Source organism: Camelus ferus, chromosome 4 (genome assembly GCF_009834535.1).
Source record: "Camelus ferus isolate YT-003-E chromosome 4, BCGSAC_Cfer_1.0, whole genome shotgun sequence".
Classification (NCBI taxonomy): Eukaryota; Metazoa; Chordata; class Mammalia; order Artiodactyla; family Camelidae; genus Camelus; species Camelus ferus.
Window position 1 is genome coordinate 57,354,066 of NC_045699.1, and position 16,615 is coordinate 57,370,680.

The 16,615-nt window shown below is 49.1% G+C and overlaps 1 protein-coding gene across 2 annotated transcripts; it reads right to left on the bottom strand.

The window, feature by feature from the left end:
- Positions 1 to 1,332: 1,332 nt before the first annotated feature.
- Positions 1,333 to 15,243, bottom strand: AMBP (alpha-1-microglobulin/bikunin precursor). 2 transcript variants are annotated; one of them, XM_032478262.1, is made up of 11 exons: positions 15,110 to 15,243; positions 14,285 to 14,438; positions 12,944 to 13,086; positions 11,312 to 11,388; positions 10,345 to 10,461; positions 9,768 to 9,869; positions 8,963 to 9,009; positions 3,996 to 4,077; positions 2,711 to 2,878; positions 2,213 to 2,386; positions 1,333 to 1,464 (listed from the first exon to the last, which is right to left on the bottom strand). In XM_032478262.1, the coding sequence occupies exons 2-11, from the start codon at positions 14,399 to 14,401 to the stop codon at positions 1,433 to 1,435; spliced, it is 1,059 nt and encodes a 352-aa protein (XP_032334153.1). In that variant the 5' UTR covers positions 14,402 to 14,438; positions 15,110 to 15,243; the 3' UTR covers positions 1,333 to 1,432. The 2 variants fall into 2 exon arrangements, with proteins under 2 accessions (XP_032334153.1, XP_006186089.1); XM_006186027.2 differs by lacking the exon at positions 15,110 to 15,243 and having other exon boundaries at positions 14,285 to 14,707.
- Positions 15,244 to 16,615: the final 1,372 nt, after the last annotated feature.

Sequence of the window (16,615 nt, forward strand, 5' to 3'; positions counted from 1 at the left end):
TTTAAATGGTGAATTCAGAACTGTAAAAGGTACCTGAGTCAAGCATCCCATCCACCAGCTGAGCTGAGGCTGGCCGGCCCGCCTGCGGCTTGTACTTTCTGGTTTAGGCATCTGTCCTTCAGGTCACTTCAAAATATCCCTCTTCAGAGTGACACCTTCCAACAGCCATAGGCAGCCGGCCCCGGTGTGTGAGGCACAGCATGGATGCAGGATGTGGTAACATTTATTCCAGCCTGTGTCCCTGCCCCTGACCCCACCCACTTCTGAGAGAGAGTCCCAGCCATGCCCACAAACCCTGTCTCTCAGGACAGTCCTCTCTTTTGGAACATGGTAGCCCCATGCTCAGGACTTTGGGGGAGAAAAAGGGGGGAAGATTTATGTGGTCTGACCGAGGAGGCTGCAAAGCTCGCTATGCCCAAATCTTTGCCTCTCCCAAATCTTTGTTCATCCCTTCAACAGGAAATGGGCAGCCCTTGCCTTCCTTCCCTCCTGAGGGTCTCTTAAGCAAACGGGCTAATGGCAGGAAAGGGACCCTTGAATGAGTGTGCCGCCATCCCTCAGCACACTGGTCACCCAACCCCAGTGGAGAAGAGGAGCTGACCCTGCCTGGGTTCCTGCCGCCAGGTCAGCGTCCCACTTCAGAACACACAGCTGGGGTTTTCACTCAGCAGCAGAGTATCCATCAGGGCCAAGTTGGTCCCTCAGCTGCCCTGGACAGCCTACCTGCTCTCTTCCTCAAGAGAGAAGCCAGGCCAGATCAAGCGCTTCCAGCTTGGGGCCAAGGCCAGCTGGTTGTCCCGAACACAATGCAAAGGTCAGTAAACATTCTCCTTCTGGGGCAAAGGGCCAGAGGGAGGAGCCCAGGAGATGGGATCTTGGGCTGCATGGAGAAACAGCCCGAGATTTTTCAGCCCCTGGCAGCTACCGCTGGGGATGTGGCTGTGAACCAAGTAAAACACTGAAGGGGGGTTCCGTGCAGTCAAGGACAGGGGAATTACCTCGGGCACTTGTGGGCACACGTGAGGGCACAGCGATTTCTTCTGCTCCCTGGGTTGCTCATGACCCCCGTGCCCAGATATTTTTTCTCTTTTCTTTTCTAGCTTTATTAAAACAAAACAAAACAATCCCATTTTATACAGAACTGTGATTTATGTTCTGTAATTTGCATAGCCAATTTCATGTACGGCAGACAGTTCTATTACATTTCCAACACATACATTTTTCACTTCTGGGGAAAGCTGGGGCTATTCGCGCTCCCACCCCAGCTTGTCCCCCCACCCCTCCCCCATCTCATTGTACATTATGATGACAATGAACAGTCAGGACATGGAATTCAGGAGTCTACAATTTGGTTTTTATTGGAACCTGCCGTGGGGCACTGGGGCAGACACTGGCCCACGCCCTCCCTGCTGGCCTGTGGACCTCTGGCCGGTCAGTTGGAGATGCGCAGCAGCTCCTCATCCCCTGTGGACACAGAGAGGCCCAGGGAGTAGGTGTGGTGGTGCCCAAGGTTCTATGGGTGAGGACGGTCAGGGGACAGGGAGGAGGGAAGGCAGCTTGAGCTGAGTTTGGGCCTCAACTGGGGCCAGAAACTTCTGCTTGCTAAATGACTTGATATCTCCAAAGTGCATTCCATAAAATGATCTGATTTTTTTTTTTTTTTTTTTTTTTTTGCCTCCTGATTTACTTTAGGTGCCAGTTTCCCAGTGGGGAGATAAGGCACAGAAATCTTAGATGGCTGCTGTTTCCTGGAATGCTATTACCGGAATCATTATAGCATCACCACCATTATTAGTGACCGCTGCTGCTAGATGAGTGTGCACTGTGCTATGACCACTTAGTCTGGGAAGTCGGTACTCTCTCATTTTACAAAAGAGAAAACTGAGCCTCAAATTGGCACTCACACAGAGTGGCCAGCCCGAATGTGGCAGTGCCGGGAATGGAGCCCAGGTCTACTCGACTCAGCCTGTCCTGCATTCCCTCTGCCTGCACCTGGCCAGCGCCTCCCCAGGTGCCCCATCCCAGCCAGGGTAAGGCCTGGGGCTTGGCCCCATTTTACAGGTGGGAAACTGAGACCCAGAGAGTAGATGGGTTGGTTACCTGGTACAGAGTTCAGAACTCAGCTTTCCAGACCCCCACCCCCTACTAGGGCTCTCCTACCTGGACCCCAAGAGCCCCTGGGCCCAGCCTGGCATCCCGCAGGGCCTCCTACCTTCACCAGGGACTCCACAGTACTCCTTGCACTCCTTCTCCGAGTAGAACTGGTTGCCGTTGCCCTTGCAGCCCCCATAGAAGAAGGGGACGCACTTCCCCTGGACAGCATCAAATGCCCAGAGCCGGATGGTGCTTCGGCAGGGGCCGGGGACTATGGGGAGATTGCAGGCCTCTGCGGAGTAGGAGGGAGGCACAGAGCATTCGAAATCCTTATGACCACTGACCTGAGACACCCAGCAAAGGGCCTGAGCCAGGGACTCTGCGCATCTAGAACACCTAGTCCCCTTTCTGTAGACTGAGAAATGGACCCACAAGAAGAAATCCCTGCCTAGGGTCACCCATATACAAGCGTCCAATTTGTATGACTTCAAGAAACTTGCCCTGGAATTCCACCACTGGAGCATCCTCTCTCTGCTGCCTGTTCAACGGGGAGGTGGTTGGCTGGGAGGACAGGGTCATGGGGTGCAGTGTGCACGAAGGCAGGGCATGCACTCACCCACAGTTCGGCAGGTCTGCAGGCACTCCTTCTCCGAGATGAAGTTGTTGCCGTTACCCATGCAGCCGCCATAGTGGAAGGTCTCACAGGCCATGGATGAGCCGTTATAGAAATACCTCTTGATCATCCCCAGGCAAGGACCTTGTGAGAAGCCCAGCTGGCAGGAATCTGCGGAGGGGCAGAACAGCAGCGTACTGAGTGCTGACTGTGGACCTGTCACCCAGCTGGATACTTTAACATGTATGATTTCATTTCATTTTCATCTCTGCATTAAGAGGAAGTGTTATCAACTCATTTTAAAGATAAGGAAATTGATTCTCAGAGAAGTAAAAGTGACTTGCCCAAGGTCACATAGAGCTGAGATTGAAAACTGTGTTTGTTGGACTCCAGAAATCAATGCTTGTTCTATTCCATAACATGAATAGAATGGGTGGGAGTTACCAGCCACCCACAGACCCAACATCCCCTGTGTTGGTCTTGGCTGCCCAAAGGTTCTGTAAGGATAGTAGTTGATGATACATTCACCCACACCTGTGCCAGCCAGCCTGACCTCTGCCTGAGGTCCTGTCCCTGTGCCTTTGGCTCATCATTCCTGCCCCTAGAATGCCTTCCTCCATAAAACCCTACCGAGATACCTGAACATAGCATGAATTCCCTTTATCCAGGAAGTCCTCCTTGATCCCTTCACCCTTCCATCCTCTGAGCTCCTCCATTCCCTTTAGCTGACCCTTCCTTTGGGGTCCATCACTTTCTTCCTTGACTGTGACTGCCTCCTCTACTAGAAGAGAAGTTCCAAAAAGACATGGACAGTTTGTCTCTGTGACCCCAGTGCCGAGCACAGGGTCTGGGGCAGAGCAGGGTCAGGGTTCCGTGTTTGCCGAGAGAGTTGGAGAGTGATCGCTTCATCAGCCATACAAAGCATCCTCATGTCCTTCCCCAGGTGCCCCCACGAGACTCCTTAAGGTCTGCTCAGCAGGCTGTTATCCCATTATACAGATGAGAAAACCAAGTCTGGGTGGCTACACAGTGATATAAACAGGCCAAGAACTTGCTTCTCATCATGGAGCTGGGCGTTCCTAAGCTCACGAACGATGCCTTACACTCCTCACTTCCCCTACAACCCCTGGCACAGGGCAGAGTACTGGATTTGCCTTTTTAAGGCTCAGTCCTTGATTCTAGCTGAAAAATAAGAAAGAGACTTCAGGGTGATGAGGGCAGCCAGGGTGAGCCAACCATGGCCCTTCCTCTCTGGGAGTGTGGCCAAAGGAGGTAAAAGGATCGTTACCTTCCTTCTTGCTGAAATCAGTTACTGATAGTCCAGCCCCCGATCCTTCCTCTTCTTGGGGCAGCACAGCCCGCCGGGCTCTCTGCGGGAAGAAAAAGAAGAAGCTGTTACAGGGACCTAACCACTGTTGCTCACCTATACCTCTGGAAGAGATAAACAAACCATTTGCTTTGGAGATCAAGGTGAAGACAGAAACACAGCTACTAGACTGGTTAATGGCCTGTTTTCCCAAAAGCATCAACCTGGATTCCAGAATAGGCATCACAGGATAGATTTCTAGTCTGAAATGAAAAATCAGAACCTTGACATATAACAATACCTTCATATCCAACTTCCCATTGAAATGCCCAAAGGAATATAATAATGGAAAAGAAATCTATTCCAGAGCTGGGAACCATGGAAGGGCAGCATTCCATCCTAGACACTGGAAGGCATTTCCAAATGTATGGAGTATGGGTGTGACTGGTTTGCATATACTTGAGACTGACCCTAACACTCCCAGCTGTAGTGGAGGGGACTGCAGAGCAGGGCAGGCTGCCAAAGCTGTCAAAAGGATCTCTGGGAGTAGAGCCCACTGAGGCAGAGTCCCAGGACAATTAGAGAAGGCTGAGCAGGGAAACTGCTGGCCATCAGGCAGTCTTCCTGCCCACAGGTGAGACCTGGAATCTGCAAAGGTAAAACTGTAGTAACCTGCAATTTTCCCCTTCTCCTTTCAAGATACAACTAAAAGCTGTGATCAGGGATTGTCACTGTCTGTGCCAGAACCCATCTCAAGCTGGTTGCACATAGGTCTTCCTTGGTGAGGACAACAGAAAGGAGAAAAATCATGGAATGACTTAAATAGTGCAGCTGCTCAGAAGAATCAGATTAAGCTGGAGAAATACCTCCACTCAACACATGTTGGTAAGAAACAGGAGGAAAAAACCATCAATGAAATTCAAGATGACATAGCATCACTGTAACAGGAGCCCACGGTTATGTAACTGAATAATAGTAGAAAGTTACTGGAGATGGAAAAGATTTTGTAGAATTTAACCACACAGTAGAGATAATAAGCTGCAGTTTAGAGATTATAAGAAATAAGTTCACAGAATAGGAATTCTAGAAGGAGAGGCAGTCAATATAGAAATAATAGTGGAAAACTTTTCCGAGTTGAAGAAAGACTTGAGTTGTCCAATTATAAGGGCTCAAAGGGAATGAGGGAATATTAATGAAGAGCCCCACCTAGACCCTTCCTCGAGACAAAGTTTAAGAGCCTAATAGTGGCCCTCAGAGTAAATGACACTATTTAATGACAGGAGCTGCAGAGCAATATCTGAAGGTTGGGAATAGGTAACCCACGGATTCCTCACTCAGCCAAGCTGCTGATCATGTGATACAAATGCAGAAAGACATTCTCAGACATGCAAGCATCCAGTCGCTTTCCACCATGTATCTTTCCAGAAAAAAAGTACTTGTAGAACTATTCCCAACAATTGAGAGTGGAATCTAAACACAAGAAAATGGATCATGTAAGAGCAAAGAAATGATGGTTGACTAGAAAGCCAAAAAACAGTTGCAGTTAAATGATTGTTAAAATGATCATGCAACTGAATGTAAATTCTTAATGTAAAAGCAATTCTCAAAATAAAAGGTGGACAATATGAACATCAATCTCAGATTAGACCCACAAGAACAGGGATGTAGGAGGCCTGGAATGTAGAAATGGACGTGTGCCACATTTCTCTCTTTTGCAAGGGAAGGCATCAGTTATTGTTTCTGAAGGATGTGGATGTGGATGAAGAAGCAGGGACTCGGCTAAGATCTGGATAAAGATGACAGATTGAAATTTCCTTCAAAATTGCCCTAATACTAACCATTAGCAAAAAATGATTTGGAAATGCCAGCCCCCAGGCATGCATCACCGTCACTCAAACAAGGAGAGGGGCATACTTTAAAGCAAAAACTAAAACTCTAGATCTAATAATCGGGAGCTGAACAGGAAGGTCACCAGGGTTCAGCTCCTAACCCTGCCCTCCAACTCTCAGCCCCGGCAAGTCATCATATTTTTAATAACTCTCTCTAATGTTCCCAAATCCTAAGAGAAGAAGATTGAGTGGAACCCTGTCTTTTCCCTCTTCTGATGGAAGAATAGTGAAAGTGACTTCTGGGGGAGTGAAAAAGACAAGAAAATAGACCAGAGGCTGACTCTCTTTACGTGAAGGTTCTGGGGCTACAGTCTAACGCTCCAGGCGGTGTCACCACAGGGCAGAGGTACCTCACTGCCAGCCCCGACCAGGTGGAATGAACCCACATAGGATATTTACCGGTCCTGCCAAAGAGAAAGCAAAGGGGATATTCCAACCAACCCTGAACTTCAGAAAAGTGGATGGAACACAAAGTACCCAGAACTTACGCTAAATTTGGGTGGAAGCGATTAAGCTCAAATTTGTGGGAAGAGGGCCAAGGGATAAATGAAACCCCTATCCCACCACATCAGAATAATCAGAAAGCCTGGCTAAAGCTGACCAAGCGGGAGTCAGACAAAAAGAAATGGTACGGAAACTATCCATATATTCAGAAGTGAATGAGTAAGTAGTCAGAACTGGAGAACGAGTCCAGCGTGGTAGACCCTGTCACGAACTGCCTAGTCCCAAGGCCTGAAGGCCCAGTGACTGAAGTCCTGCTGTCAGACAGCCCCCAGCTGTCAGCCCCTGTTGGAGACAACCTCAGCTGAGGGAGCCCTCTCTTCAAGGCAGGCTCCCTTCCCAGACCAATCAACGTTGGGTATTAAAGCTCTGCCCCTTGGCCCCGTGGTGGAACAACTCTTCAGTGTCATCCTGGTTCCAGAGCTCCCTACAGGGTTGTCTGAGGCATTGTCGTGACCGCCCTGCAGTTCAGCTCCTCCCTCTGCGCAGGCCTCCCTTCGTCCCTTCTTTCCACGAGCGTTGATCTAGGGAAACCAACCTGTGGCCCCAGCTTAGAAGAAAACATAACTCAAGAAGCAGAAGGAAATTCCTCGTTGGCCTCAAGCTCTTGAAGGAAGGGTTGTGGTGGAAGAGAGACTCATGATAATCCCAGGGGATGCAGATGAAGTGATGCGGGAGGAACCAGTACACGTGGAGGACAAAGATGCCTCAGGACGAGAGAACAGGTGTTCCCCACATAGCAAGACCCAACAGAGAGAATGGAAGACAAATTCCATATCCTGCGAGAGAGTTTCCTGAAATACAGAAGACACGTCCTCTGTGGATGGAAAGAACACAGCGTATTCCAGGAAATTCTGATACAGACGCTTAACCCCAAGACATGTCCTTGTTAAGAAGTTGACTTCTTATCACGGATAAAACTTGTCCAGGCATCTGGGCAGAAGAAACAAATTGCTTACAAGGAGAAGAAATATCAGGCTGGCCTCTGGCTTCCCCACAGTGATCAGCAGTGCGGGAGAACCAGGGGGCTTCTTCAGAGGGAAAGAAAGCATGACCTAAGAATATGACACCCAAGCGAAATATCATTCAAGGATGAAGGGAACGGGTAGACATTCTCAAACAGGGAAGAATTCTGGAATTAGAACACCCATGGACCCTCCTCAAAAACAGCACTTGGTAAAGAAATGGCACTAAGAGATTAACAAACGTAAACAACAGGATTGGCGAAGCTGTGTTATAGTCACTGAGAGTGAATGGAGAATCCATTAAAATATAGAACTATTACTAATTTTCTGGGAATTGCGGCGACAGAGCAGAATGGGAAGAGTATCAGTCTGGACAATGTAAAAGAAAAAGGGAAGAGGAGATGGAACAAAGCTGGAGGGTATTACTGGCCGTCTTTCAAATCTTGGAGACAACAGATAGCTTCTAAGAGTGCACATAGTGATGCCAGCCTCTTAAATATTAGTTCATAACCTTGAGTGTCTTAGTTTTCTTTAAGAATAAACCTCTTGTGGAGAAGAAATATTTATCTGAAGGTTTTTTTAAACTTTTCAAACTTCAGGTGTTTTGTTTTAATTCAAGTAAAATTGCAATGAATACCTTTTAAAATTTATAAATAGCAACTGGAGTATAATCCCACTTAATAACAGCTTATCTAAATCTGAGCCTCTAAATATCCAACCTTCCTTCCATCTGTCCCTCACCAGGTGTATGCAGGTCAAGATTCCTGGAATAATGTGAATGCTGGTAGTTTTGGGGTGGTGGAATTTTTTAAAACTTTCATTTTTTTTTATATTGCATTACTTTAATCCTTTATAATGAGCACATATTAGTTTTATAAAATCACAATAATTTTTCTTAAAAACATGGAAGCAAACAGATAATATGTTAAAAATATTAATTCTATATAGGAATAAGGACATTACTGTCTCTTTTTTTTTTTGCTTTCTTGTATCTTTTCAAATATTCAAGAATATGTTTCTAAAATAAATATTATCTGCATATATATTTACATATATGCATACACATATATACACACACAACAGTAGACTAAATTAGGATATGTATCATTTCCAAGTAATTAAAGATAGAATGAAGATTTAATCAATGTGGCAAAAGGCAGGAAAATAAGAGAGATGAGGAAGGAAGCCTCCAAAATCAAAAGGCAGCAGAGGCGAGGCATTGGTCTGAGAAGCTGCTTGCTCTCAGGTTTGTGTTTTTTAGGGACATCAATTGACTTTATTTTCATTTATTCAGTATCATTATCTCATTATTGAGTATGGCACTGCTCTTAGGCACTATGCTAAGACCTTTCTACATGTCATTGGATTCTAGCACCTGGATGGTAAGGGTAATTGCCCCATTTCACAGATGAGGAAAGTGAGGTCCAGATGGGGCAGCAACTAGCCCAATGGCGGCACCAAGATTGAGCCCAGGTGGGTCTGACTCCAAAACCCACGCCCATCACTGCCTCCTCTCAACAACCCCACCCACCACCACAGCAGAGCCTAAGCAAGTGGGCAGGGTGGGGACGGGATGGGGGACAGAGGTACTCACCGAGAGTGGAGTGGGCTCTGGTTCCTGTTCCCCAGGGACACACTCACCTAGGTCAGAGGACAGGAGAGAGAGGGAATAGACACAGACATCCTAGACCCAGCCAGGCTTTGTTTCTTCCGTACAGTGAATGACCATGTGCCAGGCAGGCGCCGTGCTGGGACCTGTCTTGTACATCAGCCCACTTCATGGGCGGCTCCACCCACGTGGCTTGCTGAAGGTCACTCACTGGAAACGCAACAGACTCGTGGCCGCACCGTCAACACCATCTGCATTGTCTCCACCTCCCAACCTGATTTTACAGCTAACATCTATTGAGCACTTACTAGATGCATGGGCAGCGCTATTGTGTTTAACAGCTGTATCTCACTGACTCCTCACAGCAGCTTCAAAGAGAGGCATTATTATGCTGTTTTTGCAGATGAGAAAATGAGGCTCCTGAAGGATGACCAGCCAGAAGCCACACTGCTCAATCTGAAACTCAGTGCTCTAACTCCGGGGCCCAGGCTCCTAACTCCAACCCTCTATTGCCTCCTAAGAGGTAGCCATGGGTTCTGGATATAACCACACTTAGGTGGCAGCAAAGTGAACACTGAATTGGTTCTAGTCTCAGCCCTGCCAGGTACACACTGTGTGACATGGAGCAAATCCAGGGGCCCGAGATGCCTTTTCTACAAAGAGAGGAAGGGGACTATCGCCCAGCTTATCGCAGAGGGTTACAGTAAAGACCTAGGGCCTGGGAGGATGTTCTCTGGGGGCCATGAAGGATGAGGGGGGCAGAAATGTGAGGGGTGGGGGTGCCACTTACCCCTATTGGGCAATGTGAAGATGGAGTCCTCAGGGATGTCCACACCCAGGGCAACCTCTCTGAACTCCTCCAGCAGACTCTCCCGAAGCTCTGGCTCCCGCCCTGCAAGTGGGAAGCAGGGAAGACGCCTAGACTCACAGGTGCCTGGGCCAGCAGGGCCTGAGGTTATTCTGCCCAGGGATTTTCATTTTGGGAAAGTTTGAAAACTGTCAGCCCAATTCAATCTCTTCAGTACACTTTTGGAAAGATCGGCTCCAGCAGAGGAAGAGGTGTCTCTCCCAGGCTCCCCATCCAGGTCTCCCAACTCCCCACCCAGTGCTCTTCCCACTGGTTCTTTTGAGGGCCTGGAAGCTCTGGAATTTTCCAGATCCAAATAGGAAGATTCCATCTCAACTGGGAGACTGAGATCTACTTCTTCAGGGAGAGCAAATGTTTCTACCTTTTCCATAACTGGATTTTTTTAAGAAGGTAAAAGCAAAAAATCCCTGCTCTTTACCACTCCATTGCCCTAAATTTCAGGTCTCCTCCCACCCCCTACACCCAACACCAGTGAGCTTATCCATTTCCAGGCCTTTACCATAGAGCTTGGCAGTAATGGTGGGTCCATGGTGGCGGCTGAATTTCTTGGTCAGAAAAATGGCGTACTCATCATAGTTGGTGTGGACCACGTAGGACTCCATGGTCATGTTCCATTCTTCATGGAAGATGCGGGAAGACAAGGAGATCTTCTAGCCTGAGATCCTTCACCCGTTCACCCGCACATCATCTATTCATTCACCCTTCTGTCCACCCATTCCTTCCATATATTTGTTTTTCTATTCATCCAGCTTTACTCTATCTCTCTAGCCATCCATCTCCTCCATAAGTTCATCATTAATTCATCCACCATTATTCCATCCATCCATCCATCCTCTCCATGTATCAATCCATAAATTCATCCATTTTTCCTCTCTTCCTTCCTTCTTTCCTTCCTTCTTTTTCCTCCACCCATTAATCCATCAATTTATCTATTAAATGATTAATTCACTCACTCATCTGCCATCATACATGTATTCATTTACCATTTTTTAATTCTCTCCCTCATTTCTTTATCCAACCATCCATCTACCCAAATATTCAACCCCTGAAACAATTATTTGAAGCACAGAGCAAATTCAATAAACATTTGCCAGATTAATGAATAAATTCATGTCCAAGTCCCTGTCACTTAGCACCATATGCACTGTCCATGGTAGACGCTGAGCAAACTTGTACCAGCTGATTGCAGATGCCAAACACAAAGACTGATAAAATCTTGATGTTATCCATTTAGCACCATGGCTCGAATCTTGGATGAGCACATGAGTGGGAGTGGGGGAAGGGGAGAAAGAGAGAAGGCAGAGGAAGAGAGGGAATTTGGAGGAAGGCTGGATGGCATCTCAGAAAAAGGGAAGGAAAGGTTATAGGGGCAGAGAGAGCTGAGGCAGAAGGGAAGAGAGCTTGAGATACCAGGTATTTTTTAAGCAAAAAAGAAAACTGTGGCTGTCTCCTTTGACTCGACTTACTGGATTTGTGATAGAGGAACTTTCCATCAGTGCTGGTTTTCTCATAAGTCCCAGAGAACTTCTCACAGACACCTTTCCTGGAAATGCACGGAAGAAAGGTAACTTCTGGCAGAGACCGTGGTCCTGACACCACACTCTCCTGCAGGGCCCTTCCAAATATCTTTTTTTTTTTTTTTTTTGTAATTTTGAAAGTAACATTTCCAAAGATCTGGTTTAATTCTCACACCAGCCCTGGGAGACACGCATTTCACATATGAGGGAACAGAGTGGCAGGAGAAAGGGACTACTCCATACCATCCTCCTGGCAAAGCCAACACTAGCATCAGCTTCCTTAACCAAATCTCAAGTTGTACTGCTGCATCGGGAAGTCAGAATAAGTTAACCCATTAAATCATTTATCGCTTTGTATCTCTCTTGCCCCCATTTTCCTCATCTGAGAAATGGGTGTAGTGGCAGTTTCTACCTCACATGGTGGTTGTTAGGATCAAAGGAGATACTATATGTAGAGAGCTTACAGTAAGCACTATGCACTTATTAGCTATTATTGTTCTGATGATTATTATTTCTTATTCATATTTACTGAGCAGCATCTATATGTCAGGCACTGTGCCACATGTTGGGGATACAGAGGACAGACCCGGTCCCCTCATGGAGCTTACAGTCGAGTGGGGTGGGTGGGTAGGCCAGGGGCAGATGCCACCAATGTGATAAGTGCCACGTAGAGTGGAAGCATGAGGTGCTCTGAGAGCATAAAGGAAGGCATGTAACCTGAACCTGAGGTGGGGTCAGGGAGGACTTCCTGGAGGAAGTGACACAGAACCTGAGACTGGAAGGATCCATAGGAATTAGTGCAGGGAAGTAGGGAGAGATTTTCTTGGTAGAAAAAATATCCGATATAAAGGTGCAGAGGATGGAGGGTTCCAGGAACTGAAAGAAGGTCCATTTGGGTGGGTCACAGAGTATAAGGGAGAGCGTGGGGTGGGGAATGGTGAGTGTTTGGGAGTTGGGGACAGCACTGGAAAGCCATGTTGAAGGAGTTGAATTTTATTTCCAAGGGCAATAGAAAACTATGGAGAGGTTTAAACAGATTTGTGTTTTTGAAAGTTTTTTTCTGGTTGCTGAGTGAATAATGGGTTGGATGGAGGGTTGGAGATTAGAGGTGGGCAAAAATGAGACAGGTCAATGTCAACAACCAGGAAAGAAGGAAGGTGGCTTGGTCCAGGATGGCGGCAGTGAAGAGGGGAGACGTGAACAGGTGGGAGGGGTTTAGAAAGAGCACAGATAGGGCCTGATGATGGTGCGAATGGCTGCAGCAGTGGAAAGAGGAGACCAGGACATCCCCCTCCCACCCAGCTTTCCAGGTTGGGGGTGGAAGTGCCTTCACTGAGCTAAGGGACACCTGAAGAGCAAGAGCAGGTTGGAAAACAGGCAGTGTTGGGGGTGCAGCCCTTGAGGTGCAGATCGGTTCATTAGAAAGGGGTGCTCTGGTGGACAGTGGCAGAGGAGTCTGGAGCACAGAGGCGAGCCCTGGCTGGAAGTAGAGACCTGTAACTTTCCAGGACAGGGTGGTGACCGAAGCCAGGGTGGGGGTGGGGGTGGGCCCTGCTCTCCCTCCCCCTACCCCCTGCTCACCGCCAATGAATGTTGGTCGTGCTGATCTCCCTCTTGGTCGCTCCCTCCCCCAGCACCAGCGTGCTCACGGTCATCTTGTCCTTGAACCTCTTCAGCCACGGGCAGGTGGAGCCCACGGCCACGAGGAACCACTTCCCGTAGATCTAGGAGGCAGCCACATGCTCTGAGGATCTGGACCTCAGGGAAGACTTGGAGGACATCTGTCCCCCTCCCTCCTCTCAGTGACTTGTCCTCCTAAGTGATAAAATCTCATAGCTAATTGGATGCCACACAGCTTCCAGGGAACATGGAGCCCCAGTGGTGGAACTTCAGGCACTTGACCAGCTTAGGAAGGAGACTTGCAGGTGGGCTGGCTCCCCTGCCAGCCGAGGACTTGACTCTGCTAAGATGGGGGATCCATGCTGCGCTCCTGGATAGGGTCCAAATCCCAGTGCCCTAAGGTCGTCAGCATCAACCACTGCTTCCCAAGAGCTGAGTCCTGTCTTTTACTCCTCCGAGGACAGCGTGCTTACCAGCTTGCAGGCAGCCCACACCCCCATGTTAGAAGGTATCTCCTTTCCCTAAGCGGAGTCTGACCCGTGGCTAGCCTGCCGCCTCTTTTCCTGACCGTTCATCAGAGCTGAAAATAGCCCTCATGTCCCTGCAGACCCCTTACCACCCAGACCTCCACAGGCCCCGCTCCCCATGCCCCTCCCCCCACAGCCCTTCCTTAACTCTGAACATAAACAAAATCCATAGGACACCACAGCTACCCAGGCCTGGCTGAACCCTGGCGGTTGTGGGGGGAGGCCCTGTTCAAGGTCACCCAGGGAGAGGCATCCTGCCCAGGCCTGCCCAGGCCTCCTAATCCCACCAGCCTGACTTCTGTTCCGCTGCTCGTCTACCCACAACCCCACGTGCCCCCCACAACCCCTAGGCCTGTGAGGACAGAGGGCCCAGGACGGGCTAACAGAGGTGCTGCGAGGAAGCTAAGTCATTAACGGATGAAGGCTGCGGGGTGGGGGTGCAGAGGAGTCACAGAAGGCTAGGTCGGCGCTGTGTGGGGGCTGCAGGGGCGGGAGTCAGCACAGAGCCTTCTCTGGGGTGAGTTCTAATCAAAGCACGGATCCCCCTTGGAGCCTGAGAGGACAGGTTCAAACGTGAGGACCTTTGACGCTGTCAGATGCATAGAGTTGCAGCTTCAATGAATCCCTGACAGTCAGAGCAGCAGGAAGGTCCCCACCCCTGCAGTTCCAGATGGGGAGACGGAGACCCCAGGGCAGGTGGGCCTTGCTCCCCTCCCCATAGCGAGGCCCAGCCGCTCGGACACCCTACCGTCAGCACCGGAGAGGCCAGCCTTACCCGGGAAAGGTCGAAGTTCTCCTGCACTTGGATGTCGTTGGGCTGTGTCGGCACAGGGCTGGCCCTCACCGCCAGGCAGGCGGTCAGCAGCAGCAGCAGGGCCCCGAGACTCCGCATGGCTCTGGGCTCCCTGGGTGACACTCACGGGCTCGGTCTGGGGAAAGAAAAGCCACTACCTCCTTGCTCGAGGCAGCCGTGAACTGAGGCTGGGGAAGGGGCCTGCAGCTGTAGGTGACCTTGCATTTTGCCCTGCTCAGCTGGGACCAATCAGGGCCCCAAGGCCAGGGCTGATCGATCCCTTGTGGTGCCCTGGGTCAGGAGTCCCAAGGGGCCAGGGTAGCTGTTTCAGAGGAGCTGCCGGCCAAATGCAGCCTGGTCCAGGTGCAGCCGGGGGCTGAGTTCAGCCCCTCCAAAGGCTTCCCCAAAAACACCTCACCTGTCACCGCATGGGGAAGATGGGCAGCCCCCGGCCCTTCCCACTGGATCATTCCACCTGTGAGCAGGAGGACGCGCCTAATTGGCCCATATCTCATATGGGAAAACTGGGGCCCGGGAAGAGGAAGTGACTTACTGGAGACTATAGGGAGGTCTGCCTGAACCAAGACTAGAGTTCAGGTGACCTGTCCCCAGACTTCCTTTGACTGGCGGCTTCCCATGGTGGGAGCAAATAATAGTAGAATAATAATGACGGTGGTTATGTCATCAGATTCCGTTCACTAAGCACCTACTATGTGCTGGCTGTGTACCTGCCACGGAATGGAACTCGTCCCCACAACAACCGCCTCAAGTAGGTGCTATTACAGACAGGACATTTGAGTGACTTACCCAGAGTGTCTCCGCTGGGAAAGAGAGCCGCTGGGAGAGGCAGCACTTGGTGGTGGCTAAGAGCACAGACCCAGGAGCCAGTCTGCTTTCTGTGCCACTCACGGGCTGTGTGGCCTGCGGGGAGTGACTTGACCTTTCAGTGCCTCCGTGTCCTCATCAGTCAATGGGGATAACAATGGTTCTTGGCTCAGAGCATCGTCGCAAGGATTGAAGGAATTAGAGCTTGTAAAGCACTAGGACAGCAGTTGGCACATGGTAAGAGCTGAATGTGTCTGTAGCAGGTTGGATAGTGTCCCCCCCAAATTCATGTGCACCTGGGACCTCAGAATGTGACCTTATTTGCATATGTAATTAGTTCAGGTGAGGTTATATGAGATGAGTGTGGGCCCTAAATCCAATGACTGATGTCTTCAGAAGACAGGGAGAGGGAGGTTCAAACCCAGAGAGAAGACGGCTACATGAAGACTGAGGCAGAGATTGGGACGAGGCAGCTGCATGTCAAGGGCTGCCAGCTGACGCTGGGGAGAACAAGGAAGGATTTTTCCTAGAACCTTCAGGAAGATGACGGCCCTCCTGGCGACTTGCTGTTGAACTTGTAACCTCCAGAACTGTCAGAGAATAAATTTCTGTTGTTTTAAATCAACCAGTTCGTGGTGGTTCCTAATGGCAGCTATGCATAGGAAACTATGCAGTGTTCATTACGTTAAAATATTTAAATGGGAATTTTTTTAAAAAATCCAGGTCTGTTGGCTTCCAAAGATCAAAACCCTTGCCAGTGACACTGTAGGCCCTTTTATGAAGATCTCTTCTCCAGTGGTCACAACTGCTATCCTTACTTCCCCCCTGCCTTCGGCATGAAACATATACCATACTCACAGTAGCCTCCCAGCTACAGCTGGGAATGACCCCTTCAGACAGATGGCTTCAAAAGCAAGACCCCTGCTAATGCAAGAATCTGGCAATTTCCCCAACACAGTCAGTGGCCCCAACAACTGGTATGTCATATCCCTCTGCAAAAGCTATCCAATACAATCGCCTTTCTTCAGTATCAGGAACAAGTGTGTCTCTATTCATAAGTGAATATGTTTCCTTTGCTTACCCCTGACAGCTTGGCTACTGATGACATTTCCTTTTTGCTTTGGCTGTCAGGAAGCTCAAAGCCATGTTACAAGTTTAATCATAGCAACCATCTTGGCTTAGATTTCTGAGACAATGATCTTCCATCTTGCTCACAAAGTTTCTCAATATTTTATGACACGGTTAGCGGTGGTAGTAAGAAGGCAGTCTGAATTAACAGTATAGAAAGCTGAGAGCCAGAAGCCTTGACTTGTTCTGCATGACTTTGGGGATGGCTTTCCATTTGTGAAGCCCACTTTCCCCACCAGTAAATGGAAGGTAACAGTCCCTGATCTGTCTGCCAAGAGGTCCAGTGAGGCGATATGTGTGAAAGTGCTCTGTAAACAGACCACTGCCTCATCTGTGTGACGGTCTAGGGGTGTCTGTCGT

Excerpts from the sequence above, each read along its gene's own strand:
- AMBP (XM_032478262.1), bottom strand. The coding sequence starts at position 14,401 with ATGCGGAGTCTCGGGGCCCTGCTGCTGCTGCTGACCGCCTGCCTGGCG. Across the intron at positions 10,462-11,311 it reads GTTCCTCTATCACAAATCCA|AATGGAACATGACCATGGAG; the intron begins GTAAGTCGAGTC and ends TCTTCCATGAAG. Across the intron at positions 1,465-2,212 it reads CTGTGGAGTCCCTGGTGAAG|GGGATGAGGAGCTGCTGCGC; the intron begins GTAGGAGGCCCT and ends CTGTGTCCACAG.